At 36.4% G+C, this 16550-nt stretch overlaps 1 protein-coding gene across 1 annotated transcript; it reads right to left on the bottom strand.

Moving 5' to 3' along the window:
* Positions 1–1622: 1622 nt before the first annotated feature.
* Positions 1623–14877, bottom strand: LOC137403796 (arginyl-tRNA--protein transferase 1-like). The gene is made up of 10 exons (XM_068089846.1): positions 14680–14877; positions 14012–14075; positions 12198–12323; positions 11042–11151; positions 10324–10523; positions 9334–9495; positions 8168–8340; positions 5332–5424; positions 2597–2724; positions 1623–1871 (listed from the first exon to the last, which is right to left on the bottom strand). The coding sequence occupies exons 1-10, from the start codon at positions 14768–14770 to the stop codon at positions 1690–1692; spliced, it is 1329 nt and encodes a 442-aa protein (XP_067945947.1). The 5' UTR covers positions 14771–14877; the 3' UTR covers positions 1623–1689.
* Positions 14878–16550: the final 1673 nt, after the last annotated feature.

Genomic DNA, 16550 nt, shown 5'->3' with positions numbered 1-16550 from the left:
AAAAGTCACCAATGTCAGACATCTAATACGAGTGGTGAGGTATTTTAAAAATACACTTTTTCAGTTGTTACAGCAATTTTTGGGAGAAAACTACTGTAACAAACGACAACTGTAACGGAAGACTACTGTAACGGAAGACTATTCTAACAGAATATATGTTAACATGATGGTGAGGTATGAAAGCATCAGAGATGTTGAGCATTGATTTGTTTCAACATCTATCAACCTATCTAACTAGTTTTATTGTATGGGAACTCCATAATCTCAAACAAATACCAAGTTAAATTATTTTACTGCTCTAAATAAAACATCTGCACACTAGCTTATGATGGCACCTCTTCATCTGCACTCCAGCCTATCACGGGACCTCTTCATCTGCACGCCAGCCTATCACGGCACCTTTTAATCTGCACTCCAGCCTATCACGGGACCTCTTCATCTGCACACCAGCCTATCACGGCACCTTTTAATCTGCACTCCAGCCTATCACGCCACCTCTTCATCTGCAATCCAGCCTATCACGGCACATCTTCATCTGCACTCCAGCCTATCACGCCCCCTCTTCGTCTGCACTCCAGCCTATCACGGCACATCTTGTTGTAGGCCAATTTTTTGAAGTTTTCATTTTAATTACTGGTTCTAAACCAAAGCAGGTTCAACAACTAATACAAATACCCATTTTGATCAGTTTTCTACCTTTTTCATACCCGCAGGTTTACATATATGAATCATCAATGAGATCAACTGTGAAATATTTAGTTATCAGTTTTTAGTATTTTGGTCATAAATTAAGCTAACAACACATCATTTTTTATCAAAGCAAACTTTTACAGATTTTCGCAATAAATTATTAGCCTTCAGCACAAACCAAGTATAATTTAGGTGAGTTGAAAACTTCAAAGTATGAACTGTGATACTCTGATAATCCCACAAATTCTGGATGTACTTCATAATCGATGAAATATTGATTCATAGACACCATAAAAACCATAGACATCGCAAGCAACATAAAGATATCAACTATGCAGTAATATAATTTCATGAATAGATTAAAAGTTTGAATCCGGTAGGCAAGAGCCTTACACAATGCCATCACAGAAGTTAAAGATGTGTTACCATATATTTCAGGAGAGGTACTATAGTTGATTTGCCTAGAATAAACAACTTTTTAAAAAAATCAAAAAATACTATGGCAATGAAACAACCAACACAGATATAGAGATAACAGATAGATTTTACGCAAAAGTTACAATCTATGTAATAAAATATCTTTATGATCAAAATTAAACATGTATCGTCAAAGACAAGATTACATATAGTGTAAACGAAGAGCTTGAATGAACGACATGTTCAAATATTGTATTTAGAGTCATAAATTCACAAAGATACTAAATATATCAACTATACCTACAGAACTCTTTGCGAATAGAAAATACTACATTGTGAAGACAACCCCAGTAGCAACACTGATTTTTCGCCAGGCAAAAGTTAAATGACTTGGAGCTACAAGTTGGAGCTTCACCTCCAGCTCACAAGTGACTAGCTGTTTCTAACATCCCACCAATGATGCTAAGTTTGAGAAATCCAGAAAGGCAAATAGCCAACACTGAGGTTGCTGGTAGCTCAAAAATTGACATCGATGTAGCAGCATCAGGGTGTAACAACTCTCAAAGATTTTTTATAATTTAGCTAGCGCATGTACAGTAGCATAGATGTAGACAAGGTCTTTCCAACTAGCTTCGTGTAGAGTTTGACTTGATCTTCATTGGAGCTCCGACGCCGTACTGTTTTAAAACTATTATAGGTATAGATTGTGCGATCGTGCAGGCAGCAAGTGCTATTGAAGTCGTCCTCACTTACTCTATCGGCATCTGTTCAACAAAAAAGATAGGAAAAAGTTTATGGTCTAAAAAACATGGTAGAATCAGCTTAGGATGTATTCAGATTATTTATGTAAACTTTAAACTTAAAGGTGTGAAACACATATTGCTGACTAGGATATGATATAATCATTAGTTTCATCCATGGCATAACCAACAACTTGGAGTTGTCCTCTTTACGCGGCTCTTGACAATCTAGTCAAGGATCATTATTCTATCGATACCCCTACCAATGGATCTCATGAAAACATTTTAAGATACACGAAACAAGATCTACAATCCAAGTGTTTGGGTATTGTCACCGAAAAAAGTTAGGTTGTTTGCGAAAATCTGAGGCTACAATAGTCAAGGATGCATCAACACCCACTGTCAGCAGACGCTACCCAGCTCGGTGTTCCCGTACTTAACATTTCTTGATGAAAGAAAAACCCACAGAAATTTACAATTTTTACGATATACCAAGTTGGAATCCAAATGTATCACTAGTGCCCCATCATGTACTCCTTATGTGTATCACTAGTACCCCATCATGTACTCCTTATGTGTAGCACTAGTACCCCATCAGGTACTCCTTATGTGTATCACTAGTACCCCATCATGTACTCCTTATGTGTACCCCATGTACCCATCATGTACTCCTTATGTGTACCCCATGTACCCATTATGTACTCGCCCACTACTGAATCTGGTCTATTAAATAATTTATCATGACGGACCTTGTTCTGTGGGTGGAGCGAGTCTGGAATATTTGCTAATATCTAGCTGAGGCAAGCAATCCTCTATAGGAGTCCACTTGTAGCTCTCAGGACAAAGGAGGTAAGAAGGACTGAACTGAGCCTTGTATCTACAAACACGGAACTGTTTTGTAAAAGCTAGTGTAGTGCTATTACCGCACTTTTACAAGATGGATTGATTTAAGGCAGCCATGGAACGACTGTCAGGCAGATTTTAAAGCAACAAAATTTTTATCAATAATTAATTTAAGTTAGCCAATGCGCAGTGTTTACTGAAGCACTATTGTTATATGCGGTGTCTACCTACCCTGGGACACTTTTATTGTTAGCCAATGTACGGTGTTTACTGAGGCACTATTGTTATATGCTGTGTCTACCTACCCTGGGACACTTTTATTGTTAGCCAATGTACGGTGTTTACTGAAGCACTATTGTTATATGCGGTGTCTACCTACCCTGGGACACTTTTATTGTTAGCCAATGTACGGTGTTTACTGAAGCACTATTGTTATATGCGGTGTCTACCTACCCTGGGACACTTTTATTGTTAGCCAATGTACGGTGTTTACTGAGGCACTATTGTTATATGCTGTGTCTACCTACCCTGGGACACTTTTATCGTTAGCCAATGTACGGTGTTTACTGAAGCACTATTGTTATATGCGGTGTCTACCTACCCTGGGACACTTTTATTGTTAGCCAATGTACGGTGTTTACTGAGGCACTATTGTTATATGCGGTGTCTACCTACCCTGGGACACTTTTATCGTTAGCCAATGTACGGTGTTTACTGAAGCACTATTGTTATATGCGGTGTCTACCTACCCTGGGACACTTTTATTGTTAGCCAATGTACGGTGTTTACTGAGGCACTATTGTTATATGCGGTGTCTACCTACCCTGGGACACTTTTATTGTTAGCCAATGTACGGTGTTTACTGAGGCACTATTGTTATATGCGGTGTCTACCTACCCTGGGACACTTTTATTTCGCTAATAATCAGTTTCGTGAGTAGCACACAGAGTAAAATTTCGCTGCAACTTAATTTCGTGATGCTGATGAGTGCGAAAATATAGTGATGTGAAAATAAATGCAGCTGAACAAACAGATTAGATTCCTCAGGTCCAGTTCACTAACAAGAAAATTTTTTCAATTTGAGACTAGTTTGTATTTGTTAACTGCAGGTAGAAATGTGTGGTCGAGATCCATAATTCAATTTGATCGCTTGCTGCCATTTGTTTCTTGGACTATCAATGACGTCTAGATCCTTCTATATGACAATTTTATTGTGTATATCAATGAACAAAGCTATTTAATTTCGCATTTTCGCTCGCTCGTTATGATAGTTTAGTTTCGCTCATGAAATCTTCGCGAGAGGATGACTCAGCGAAAACCCGAAAGTTAGATGACCCGAATACATAAGTGTCCTAGGGTATAACCTTGTAACCTATTTAAAAATACATGTGAAATATTTTTTTGGACTATTCGGTATGCACTAAACAGATGACGCCAGCAGCCAACTTTCTGTAGATGAGGATTGCTGATAAGTCAATGACTATATGCTGCCGAAATCGCTGCCAAGGCAAGTCACTAATAAAATAATCTTAGACAATTTTGAAAGTCATCAGAACTTGGAGTAGATGAGTTTCACGTCTATATATTTTGTTTGCTTATGTATATATATTGTTAAATTGTGTGCATAGATTATGTGTATATATCATGAATATTTCATAGAAACTATGTGTTTGCCATAAACCTATTTGTATAAACCTAAAAGTTTATCGTCTGTAGTTCAGTTTGTTCAGCTAAAGCGATTAGTATCTCACAATAAAACATCCGTATGGCTGAAGAATTGATCTCGGAACCTTCCATTCACCAGGCGATACTCTACCCATTAAGCTACGAAAGATGCAATGAATTCATTGGTCGATATGAGTCGTTATCTGGGTTAATATACGCAAAGCACGCTGTGTTAGCAACGTTACTATAGGTGCAAACACAATAGGAGATATGTAGTGTGATATCGTGCTGCTTGGCCCTCATCTGCGCTACGACTCGTTGAGCAAGCTCATGCAGAGCGATAACGCTTGACATTCCTTCAATCAATTAGTTTTTCCCAGAATGCAATTATATGGCTAGTAATTTTTTCGTATCGATGTTCACCAATGTACAGCAACAACATTTTGCTATTTTGTTATAATTAAAAAATCCTCAAAATGAACGCTGAATTTTTCATAAATTTTATACAAGCACTCCCAGCCCTGTATGACACAACACACAAAAGTTACAAAGAAACCCAGTTGTAAACCAACATTTGGAGTCAATCGTTGCGCAGGTTGACCATTTAAAGAATGATAAATATTTATAATATTAAAAATAAAAACTACTAGAAAGTAAACTATATACGTATATACAAATCATTAAATATTACTGTTAAAAATACAAGAATCATTTTTTATGTCTTCTTGTAGCGTACAATCTATGAAAGTGAGATAGGCCTAATAACAAAAGCGGAAGCTGCTTACGTCGTTGCCTAGAAGGGGCCATATTGGCTTAAATTTATTAACAACTCTGAAGAAGCTAATGATACGGAATTTTATTGGCAGTTTATGAGTATGCCCGCGTTATTGTTTGCTGTTGAAAGGCTGAAGTGTATTTAAGTGTGATCTATTACCCATGAGGAAGAAAATGGAGTTTTTGGGTAAAATGAACTCACTTCATCTTCGGACAGGCGTGGATGTAGAAGCCCATCAGGTAGTACTTTAGGCTACTGAGTGACTTGTGCAGCTGTTGTATTAAATAGATTGACCTGTAGCAGACATGTTACCCTCAGGATAATACAACTCCCTATATTCTTAGCACCAATTATTGACTAAACAAGTTACAAAGTAATACCTTGAGATACGAGTGTCCTAACATACAAAGAATTTGAGATATGTGGAAAATTCTGAGCAAGCTTTTGCCTTGAGCTCTCGATGCGACCGCTTGGTGGCCGAGTAAGCCATAGAGGCTACTTATGGGAACAGCATTGTTAAGTTTTTATCAATTTGAAAAAAGTTTTTGAAACGCTGACTAAAAGTGAAAGTGAAAATGAGACATCAGAAGCCAAGTTAGAGGAATAGGAATGTAAGAAATATGAAAGCAAAATAGAATTAAGTTTAAGTTTGTGAGATTGAAACTTATTTAAGTGTTGACTTGCAACAAAGTTCCCATTACAGTTATTTGATATGAAAAGATTCACCATGTCTTACTTTGTTGTGTTGTAGGTGCAAAATATGTGAAAATGTGATTACAAGCTCTTAAAAGCTCAAAAACGAAAAGTTAATCGCAGCCACACGAGACCGCCGTAGTTTGGATTCGCTTTCCAAAACGGCTCAAATGTGACGTAGTTGTTACAGGATGGTTTCAGTTTACACTTTCACGCAACCTCATTCGTCGAAATATTTTCACAAATATACTTCACACATTCAATAAAACCATGTCTATTGTTCTTACGCGTCTGTTTTATCGTCATTGTAATGCTGTCACTTTTAGCACTGATATCTTATCACTTACCGTAAAAAATCGTTAAACTTTTTAACCTTAGCTCAAAGGAGTACATATCATTGTCTGATAATCATGACGAGCCTGTTGGTCACTTGTGATATTCGATAAGTGCTGCAAAAATTATTTGCGAAGTATTGGGTCACGTGATCAAATTATGACTTGACAATTGAAGAATGCCGAAACAAAACTGTAAAGTAGCGAGCATCTATATTTGATACGAGGACTTCGGTAAAACCCAAAGCGTTTGTCATAAACTAGTGCTACAATATGTTTTATAGTGAGCTTTTTATTGGCTTTTCAATACACGTGAGAACATCACGTGACAAGACGATTACCAAACAGTAATGACTATGTCAGATAAATAAACAGATTCCAATCTACGGCGGCTTTTCGTTTTTGAGCTTTTAAGGGCTTGTAATCACATTTCCACATATTTGGCACCTACAACACAACAGAGTAAGACATGGTGAATCTTTTGATACCAAATAACTGTAATGTGAATTTTATTGCAAGTCAACCTTTAAAGTATGTCTATGGCATGCTTATTCAAGTTTAATTTAAAAGTTATGTTATGTAGAGTCACAAAAGTGTAGTAAAACAACACGCATTGTTGTCAAGTCTCCTTCAAACTACCGTTAGCCTCCATAGCCATTAGCCGTAGCCACTACTACCCTATGTCTTGAAGGTAGGAACTCCATACAGTACTGTGAAGGAAACTGCCAGCTGTCTATTAGGCCTGGTTCCCAGATATGCTGCAAGTACTGGCGACAGAACCGCAGGGCTATCAGTGGTGAAATGTGACCCTACGCGCCGAGTACCACCGGCCGTCAACATAATAGTTCACCGCTATTCAACTTTCGCGAAGAGCCGCAGGCAAAACCTTCCCAAAATGCAATGTACAGGTGAAGGTCAGCATTTATGAAACGGCATTGGTAAAAAAAATTTTTTAGGTGATTATTAGCGATGCAGCTTTATGTGAACAGAAGCCACCGAGTCCAGCGTCACAAGTGTTTTGCTGTGTGAGATTACCGCCGGGGTCTCGCATTCGAGATGAAAACCAAGCTTTACTCTCCACAAGGCAGTCAAACATCAACACCGAATGTTAAGTGCCAATGAAATATATGTTAAAATATATAAATAAATATATATAATTATACATTCATGACAGGCAACCAAAAACATACATGCAGAGAGCGTGCACGCAGTACAATTCTGCCTCAACGATTGATTCTTCCTCTTATATATTTTTGTTTACATTAAGGCTCTGCCCCATTTTCTTTGTTCCTTACAGTTTCTTCTCAGTCAGCTTCTTGGTCCCTCGGTCTTCTTCTCGGTAATCCGAGTTCTTACCGGTAGCCGAGCCTCCCTCGGTACCTCGGAGGCTCGGTCCTCCGACCGTGATGACCAGGAGGTCTAGCGCTACGGCCCTGATAGTGCTCTGCCGTTAAAGCATTGTATATAATAATGTCAAGTTTTATTAATCAATAGCTTGATATTAGTTACTTTTTAAACCAAGGTGGTGGCTTAGAACAATTAAAAACACATTTTTCAACAACCATATATGGTTTTCGGTGTTTTTTTTCGTTTAGAGAGTGACAACGGCTTTAATTGTATTCAGTTCTTTTATATAGAAAAATTTGATTTGAGATTAGAGTGAATTAACATACAAGCTCAGTCCCAAAAACATCAAGTTAGTATCTCGAGGTACCACTATACTAATAAAATAAATACCCTAGAATGAGTTAAATAGAGCAGAAGGTTTTGATTGGTAAATAACAATGAATGAGCAGGTAAAGATGTTACAAGCAGAACAGAAGGAAAAACAGAAAGGCATTAGACCTACTAAAGGAGCCATCATGAGTCTAGTTACAATATATCTATGTTAATAATAACACAAAGGAAACTACAAAATATGTCATAGAGATACCACAGACAGAAGAATTGAACCAGTAAATATGGAAACAAAGTGTCCATATTTTTTGAGAAGTTAAAAGTAGCTTTAGTACCTGAACGTGCTGTAAGTGCCGAGAGTTAGAAAGTCATAGGTTGGATCATAGAAAAAATACTTTGACGAGATGCATTCTGGCAGCACGTCCATCACCTCCACAGCTATTATTTGGCCATCAAGTAAGTACTGATAGTGGAAAGAGCCGAGCTCCACACCGTCTTCGCTTGTTTCCTGTAACAATCTCTTCCACATACCAAAGCTAGTATCAACATATTGGTCATGAGAGAATGCCTTGAACATTCATTCATTACTTTGCGTCTTGAAGGACTACTCAGCCAAATTAAAAAAAAATTTATTATAAAGTATATATTTATCATTTGAGATTTCATTTGTTGTTTTAGGTGATCTGACAGTCAGGACATTTCCGGATTAATATTGACAAAACTTGATTGCGGTTGAAACGCTCAGAGGAAACAGACGAGTAACACTGCAAACTTGAAAGCAATAGCCAATGTAATAACAAGAGGGACAAACAAGCAGCACAGCACGAATATTGGCGTCATTTTGGGCAAGTCATGTCTTTTTCTTCTGAGCGTTTTATCTGGGATCAAGTTTTGTCAATTTTAATCTTGAAACATCCTGACAGTCAGATCACTTGAAGCAGCAAACAAAATCTCAAAGGATAAACATATCTATACATTCTGATGAAATCTTTTAAAACTTAATGTGAAAAACCATTTAAAAAAAATAGACCGATAAAAGTGCTTCTTTCCAAAACAGATATGAGATAATCACAAAAGAAAGATGGGGCTTTTATAATGATAAGCGAACACCTTCAGATGTGACAGTATGACCTTTCAATACAGAACTTTACTTTCACCAACTTCAAAACTGAAGACAGCAGTATTAGTTACATTCTTATCTAATACTGCTCATTATCATCCAAAACTTAAATATTGGTTGTTGTCTTCTCATGCTAAAGATCGTAATACTTTACCTGTATGATATATCTCAGACTAGTTTTAGTGAGTACAGCACTCAGATTAGATCATGCTAAAGATCGTAATATTTTACCTGTATGATATATCTCAGACTAGTTTTAGTGAGTGCAGTATTCAGATTAGAAAAAGGTAATAAAGTGTATCTCAACCTCGTAAATATTAAGTAGCATAAACAAACAACGCGAAAACTCTTTTGGATAAGAGGTAAGAGTAGATCACAAACCTTGAGGGGAGAATCAACGAGAAACCTTCGAAACTGGTGCATGTCGACTTTAGACTTGGGATCTCCGTGCACTGCCATCTGGTACTTCTGATAAATTAGATGTTCCTCTGCCACAGTTTCCTTAAAAGTGGCACTTTCAGGGTAGCTCCGTACCATCCTCAACTAAATCAGAACCGTAAATAGAAAGCCTAATCACACTCCAGACAAACTGTTTGAGTAGTACAATATTCCATCAGTGAATCATGAATCAGATCCAAACCGTAGACTTAAACTTTTGCGTTGAGATTTAATAAAACATTTTACCGGAAAATCAAATTAATTACAAATTTTTGTCACATATGACCATGTTCAATTCAACTACAAAAGCATCTATTGAGAAAATTTAGCTTTATTAAACCTTTTGATGCAACAATCTATTTTATATGCAGACAGAATATTTATAAATTATTATTATATGCTGCAATCTATTGAATGTCAGAATCATATTTACCATTACGATGAAATTTGGATGGATGTTAAATAAGAAAAAGTTTAGGTGTTACTTCAGCAATTTTGTGCAGGTGACACAATAGAAGTGCTAGTGCCCTAGCTGTCCAGCGTATCACACAAAATAGTCAGGTGTGTCATATGAGATAGTCAGGGGTGTCATATATGATAGTCAGGGGTGTCATATATGATAGTCAGCTGTGTCATATAAGATAGTCAGCTGTGTCATATAAGATAGTCAGGGGTGTCATATAAGATAGTCGGGTGAGTGAGTAAAAGGCAGAGAATCTTCAGAGAATTGTTAAAAAATGCCTGAAGATGGTCTGTGGCGCAGGTGTATGGCTACTAAGCTAAATTCCACAGGTTCAAATCCCCTACGAAGCAATCTTTTACTCCAACCACGGTTTGTACAGAAAGATGGATACAGCTCTTATTATAGTAAAGAGTGATAAGTGATGATATACTCTACGCAATTAAAATATCTTAATAGCCAACTTTAGCAACCTCAAACTTGTGTTTAGCAGTTGAGGAGTCGTATTCCTCCAGCAGGTCTGTCAGCCCCTTTCCTTGGTTTGACTTATTGGATGGACAACTAGATGTAGCATTAGCTTCTGTATTACTGGTGCCCGCCTTTTCTAGCTTTTTTAACATCCTTAGTTGCTTAGCTTTCATAGCTTTGGGTTTGTTAGGATCCGCACCTACCCCTTAAATAGGAAAACAAAGCTGTTGGAGATCAGGCTACCTTGTGAATATGATAACACTAGCAGGTTTATTACAGGGCAAAGCCTGTTGGTCCATGCATCCTATTTTGAAAATCTAGTTAACCCTGACAAATTAATACCATAACTTCTTAATGAGATACTAAAAGGGTCATAACCTCTGACCTCATGACTTTTCATAACTCTTAAAACCATGAAACTGGTAAAATCTCACATTATGTCAAACTGGTCTAATCCATCAGACAGAGGAAACAGTTCTCAAATAATAAAAATGTAATAACAAAACCAACCGAATCTTGCCTGAATTTTATGGTAGCAAATCCGCTTTTAATCCAGGCTTTGAAACAACTCTATCATTAAATAAACTTACAAGCAGTGTACAATATTAAAACTTGGCCGATTTTGAAACTTTCTTGAAACTTGAGTTCAAGCTAAGAAGGCATCATTCAAATTATTTACAAGTAATTATCTACTCCATGAAGAAAAGATAACTCCAAATTTACCTTTAGTCACTTCTTTGTGAACAGAAACGACTGGACTGCTGGTCTCAGTAGTTGAGCCTTCTTTAGCCGAGTCCTGATTGGTTTCAGTTATACTTCCTGTCATCATGTACCTATGAAAAAATGGCTTTATTTGTGCAAAACGCATAGTGACAATCACAAACAAATAGAAAATACTTGAATATTTTTTGAAGCAATAAGGTTTGTTTGCCATGATTGAATATAGAGTGTACTGGTCCAGCACAGGGGTTGAACAACACAACTAAGCATATCTAACATTTCTACTGAGAGTCACAGGTCGTTCCCCTAGGGCCCAGCTAACAGAACTTCCCTAAAGCAATGACACTACTTTGACCGGCGATATGCGTCATGTACTGTTCCCATGACAGCATAACGCAGCAAATGCACTGAATTATCTTAATCTCTATTAAATAAACTATCTATAAGCAGACAACTCCAAATTTAACTCAACTCGTTGCTCATCCCAAAATACGAACTGCAAGGTCCTGCATATTTAGGCATGAGGAAAAAATAAACTTTTGAACATTGCCGCCATTTAATATTAAAAGCAAAACGATTTAGGCAACCATTGGACATAGTGGCGCATTGATTCATGACTGGAACTTATTTTATGATCACCAAAAAATTACAGCCATAAAAGATGCAATGATCTCTCACTTTCTGAGGTAAACTGAGACTGACGACTCTTGCAAAAAAGTGAGTATGAAATAAGAAATTCTTCTTTTTCGCAAGTTCATTAGATGATTTTAAAAGTCAAGAGTTGAAGAGGCATGATGAAGGGTGTTACAACCACTTTGCACTTTTACACTTCACCAAATTTTACAAGAAAAAAGCAACCCTGCGATGACAGCTATCACAATGACGCTGGCGGAGTGATCTCATTGGGCCAGAGCATGTATTTATATATATTAGTTTTAATTTTTATTAATTTCTAATTTTTTTTTAATGGATATTTCTCACCCCGCGAAGTACTGAAGCCACTAATGCTGAACCTTGAAGGAACATACGGATATGAAAAACAGAATGAGACAACTTCCAAGAGAATAGCCAATCATTGACATACAGCAAATAGACGAAGTTGCACTGAAAACATTCAAACAAAAACAAGTTTTAGAGAGCTAAAAAAAAGCAAGTTGACCTGTTGAATTTTTTGATGACCTTCTTTTGGTGTTTGCTGAGCTTGAAGGCTGACGCATCACAGCGTATCATGTAAGCTGGACAGCACGTCTTGTTCATCCATGGTTTGTAGCAGTAACAGCCGCTTCTGTAGAACAAAACATAACTAGGTATAGGTTCATCATACAGTAAAACTTTGACACCGAAAACTAAAGCATTTGAATATTCATTTGTAAGTCGAAACTATTATATGCTGAAACAAATATTCATATAAGAACACATTATAATTTGTTTAATCTATCCCCAAGCATATAGACAATGAAAAAAATTTACAGTAATTACATATAGCATTAAAAAGATACATTATACAAAAATGAAAAACCTAAACTTAAAACCTAAATGATATGTAAAAATTGAATTAATAAAGTAAAAGCCAATAAAAAAAGATTTTTATTTGTAATGATCTGCAATAGGAATAGGTGAATGGGAGAGAGACTCGGCAATGCTCAGCTTTAATAGTGGGCTGAGTAACAGAATATTCATTTTAAATAACCTTAATAAATAATTTGTATATTTGTTTTCATTTTTTGTTTTATTCTTAATATCCAACAGCTTATTAACTTTGGCTCATAAATAAAGATGTGATATTTCTAAAAATATGATCATTATCTGTCAGAAATTACTTCTTACAACTCAAATTTGAATCATATATTGAAAAACAGAAAAATGAGACTTCCGCATCACTCCTCTTGCATACAAGTAGAGTTACATTTACTTCCTCTAATGAAGATGGTCTGCAATGGATTGATGTAACCACAAAACCTCATAACGACTTCATAAGGAATAAAAAGTTAAAATTCCATACGTTGGCTGAGATTTACTGTCCTTGATAACGTCAAAAATTTATCATGCGAAAAATTGCAGACTTTTGGGGAGACTACTTGAACTTTTTAGTATTTTGCAACTAATTCTATAAATTAATATTATTTAATTAAATTAAATTTATTAAATTATTGGATTTTTCCACTAAGACTACCTTTAGCAAGTGCGTAAACGAGTGTGGAAACCCAATATCTTAATAATTAAGAAAACACGTAACCACTAAGAACTTTGGCAATAGTCAAGTCGAGACGAGACCGATACGAGACCGATACGAGACAGGTCGATACTCGAGACGTCTCGTGTCTCGTTCCACCTCTACCACTAAGAACTTTGTTTACACGTGTTTATGTTATTTCGCTGTCAGTAACTTCATCTGCAGGTTAAATTCATACTTTTCAGGATCTTAACTCCCTTAGTATACGAGGCCAAAACACTAATAAAACGGATTGGTTCTCATATATGGAGTGTAGATATTTGCTCTAAACAAACAATAATTTTACAGTCAGAATAACAAAAATATTTGAAAAGAAAATTACTAAAATAAAATCAGAACAAATACATATGTTCCACTAACCGCATCATAGCGAAAACCAATCATTGCCAAAATGTGCATAAAACTCAAGGACAAAAGATTGACATATCCTGTCGGTTTCGCAAGCTGTTCCTTACAAAACCTCCAAGAGTAGCAATGTTCCACATCACCTAACATGGTGCTTTACAACTGACAAAAATTGCGCTCGCTGTAGTATACTCTGTATTGTCTTCACCTATTTGGTTGAAAACATGAGTACTCCGAGATTGGAAGTTTTAACCTCATTGAGCTGCTTCTCCATCGAACTAACAATTATTTAACAGTAAAAAAGAAAAAACATTGTATCTAAATGTTCATGTTATAGGCCTAATCAGAATATCCAGGTAATCCCTTCACGTTTTGCAAATATCTATTTACCATACCTTCTCCAATTTCGGTTTATAAGAGCCTGATAATCTTGCACTGTCAGTGTGTGGGCCCACATACCTAAAACAAAACAACTTATGTAACTTCTGATACCTCAAAGTATGCATGATGTAAAGATGGCGTAGTGTTGAGCTTGTCTGTAATATGTTAGACAAGTTTAAAGTAACATTTTGGCAATGTTATCAGTATTTTTTATAGTAGTATGAAGTATAGCAAAGTTTATTGGTATTTACTGCAAGGAAAAAACTTAGCAATAAGCAGTAGTTTGAGCTCTTTAGGTGAAACGTAAGCGTCCTTATTGATTAGCTATATAGACTTGGAACAATTTACAAAAAACTGGACATCACAGTTAAAGCTTATCCGTCGATTACTGGTAGAAAATAAGACATATGCAAAGTCTACTATAATCCATACTTCAATTGTTCGCATAATTTTAGTTTTTTAAATATGTGTTAACAGCAAACTGAACGCCAAAACGCTTAACGATTACTAATACAATGAATAATTGTAACAATCAACAATTGTGAGCGAAGAAGATGGGAGTTCTGGAGATCAGATTAAGTGCAAGCATGATGACTTACATAATCCCATTTAAATTGCTAAAATTTACTTATTGAAAAGTAGATAACATATTTACACAAAAATGTGCAGATTGCATGCTAACCTGCGGACGTAGAGCTGTCTTTTCCGGAGCAATATCCACAGTTCTGAGAAGACTCTTTGGACAAAAACTGAAAAATACTGTATGAGGACATCGCCTTAACGCTTTTACGCTGAACGTTTGAACAAAAAACAGTATTACGCTATCTTATCATCAAACTAATGTATATTATGTTAGTATGGTTCAACTTAGAAAAAAGGCTCCGCGATATCCAATAAAGGAAGTTTCACAACTGTAGCTTCTTTTATTTCACGCTGTCAGGTCGGGACCACATTGAGGCGAGCCGTGTATGCACGAAAGTAACTATTATAAGTTGAGTGCAAGAGGAGATAGCTTAAGCGTATTATTTTCGATTACAGAGTCAGAACGGGTTTGGGGGTAGGGTTGCTACAGAGAGCTTTAGCTAGTTCTTCGGCTATTTCAGCACCTGGCTACCGACTTAAGCAAATTTTTTTATTAGTATTTACCACCGCTCCCCACCGCTAGGCCCAATTTGGTTTTCGAGTTATGATGTCGCGTTTATAGATATTGTATTCGCGAAGTTCCTAAGTAATTGTACTATCACAAAGTAATGTACATAGATAACACCACTGAACCTTTCACACTTGAGCGTTTCAGTGCTCCATACAAACTAAGATTCCCATTAGTATGAAAACATGCCAATGTTGTAGGCCTACAAATATATTAAAAGGGGTCCGAGCATGATCCAGTTAACTATGGATTCTATGTCTTTGACTGGCGTTTGTTGTAAGCTGTTGGAGGGCATTGTTCATTCTCACATAAGCACACAGGATAAATATAGCATACAGAAGTTCAACATGGGTTTCGGGCTAAAAGATCTTGTGAGTCACTGCACATTGGATGATTTAACGAAGAACCTTGAAGGAAATATGATAAAGAAATAATATACGCTTTTTTAACCGCTTTCAATTGTTTAAACCATCAGAAATTAATAATACAATATGGAATACACCAAGTGAATGGCAAATGTATATTAATACTTCTAAGTGTTCAATAATTATTTTTGGAAATACTAAAGCTGTTAATATCCAAGATATACAATATAGATTAAACAATGTAGTTTTAAACACTGTAAACAGTATCAAATATTTAGGAGTTACAATAACAAATGATTTTAATTGGAGTGAGCATATAGTCAAAAAACATTCAGAGGCTTTTCAGACTCTCGGCATGCTCAGACGAAATTTCTCATCAGCACCACCTAAAATCAAATTAATTGCATATAAGACCTTATGTCGACCAATAATGGAGTTTGCTCTTGAGGTATGGGACCCGAGCGAAAAAAAATATGTACAATTGCTTGAAATGGTCCAGAACAAGGCAACGCGTTTTATAAGTAATTTGAGGGGAAGGGAGGAAGTCACACAAGAAAAAAGACCAGTTGGGCCTTGTGACTTTGGAAGAACGTAGACAGGTCCAAAGGGTTAAAACTTTACATACTATTATAAAATCAACAGACCCATCTTTGAAGGAATTAAACGATTTTATTGACACTTGTTTTAAGGATTATCGTCCACAAACACGAGCCAAATTCAAGGAACAACCTTTGGCTATTTCTAGTAACCATGATAAATTTTTAAATAGTTTTATATCGAGAACCACTCGCGAACTTAGAATGTAACCATTTTTTACCAATTGATCCTGATGGTCTCCCCTTTCGCCTCGGGGCGGTCTAGAGGCTCTACTTTAACATGAACATGAAGAAATAATAAGTTGGATAACATCTTTTTTGGCCGATAGAACACTGGTAGTTGAGATTGGGGCATGACTTCCGTTGGTATGTTTGCCATTTTCGAAGTGCCGCAGGGTACAGTTCTTATTTGTTGTTTTACTTTTTTCAATGACTTACCAGA

This window comes from Watersipora subatra, chromosome 9 (assembly GCF_963576615.1).
Source record: "Watersipora subatra chromosome 9, tzWatSuba1.1, whole genome shotgun sequence".
Taxonomy (NCBI): domain Eukaryota; kingdom Metazoa; phylum Bryozoa; class Gymnolaemata; order Cheilostomatida; family Watersiporidae; genus Watersipora; species Watersipora subatra.
Note: the sequence above shows the minus strand (reverse complement) of the source record. Positions and strands in the feature narration are given on the sequence as shown.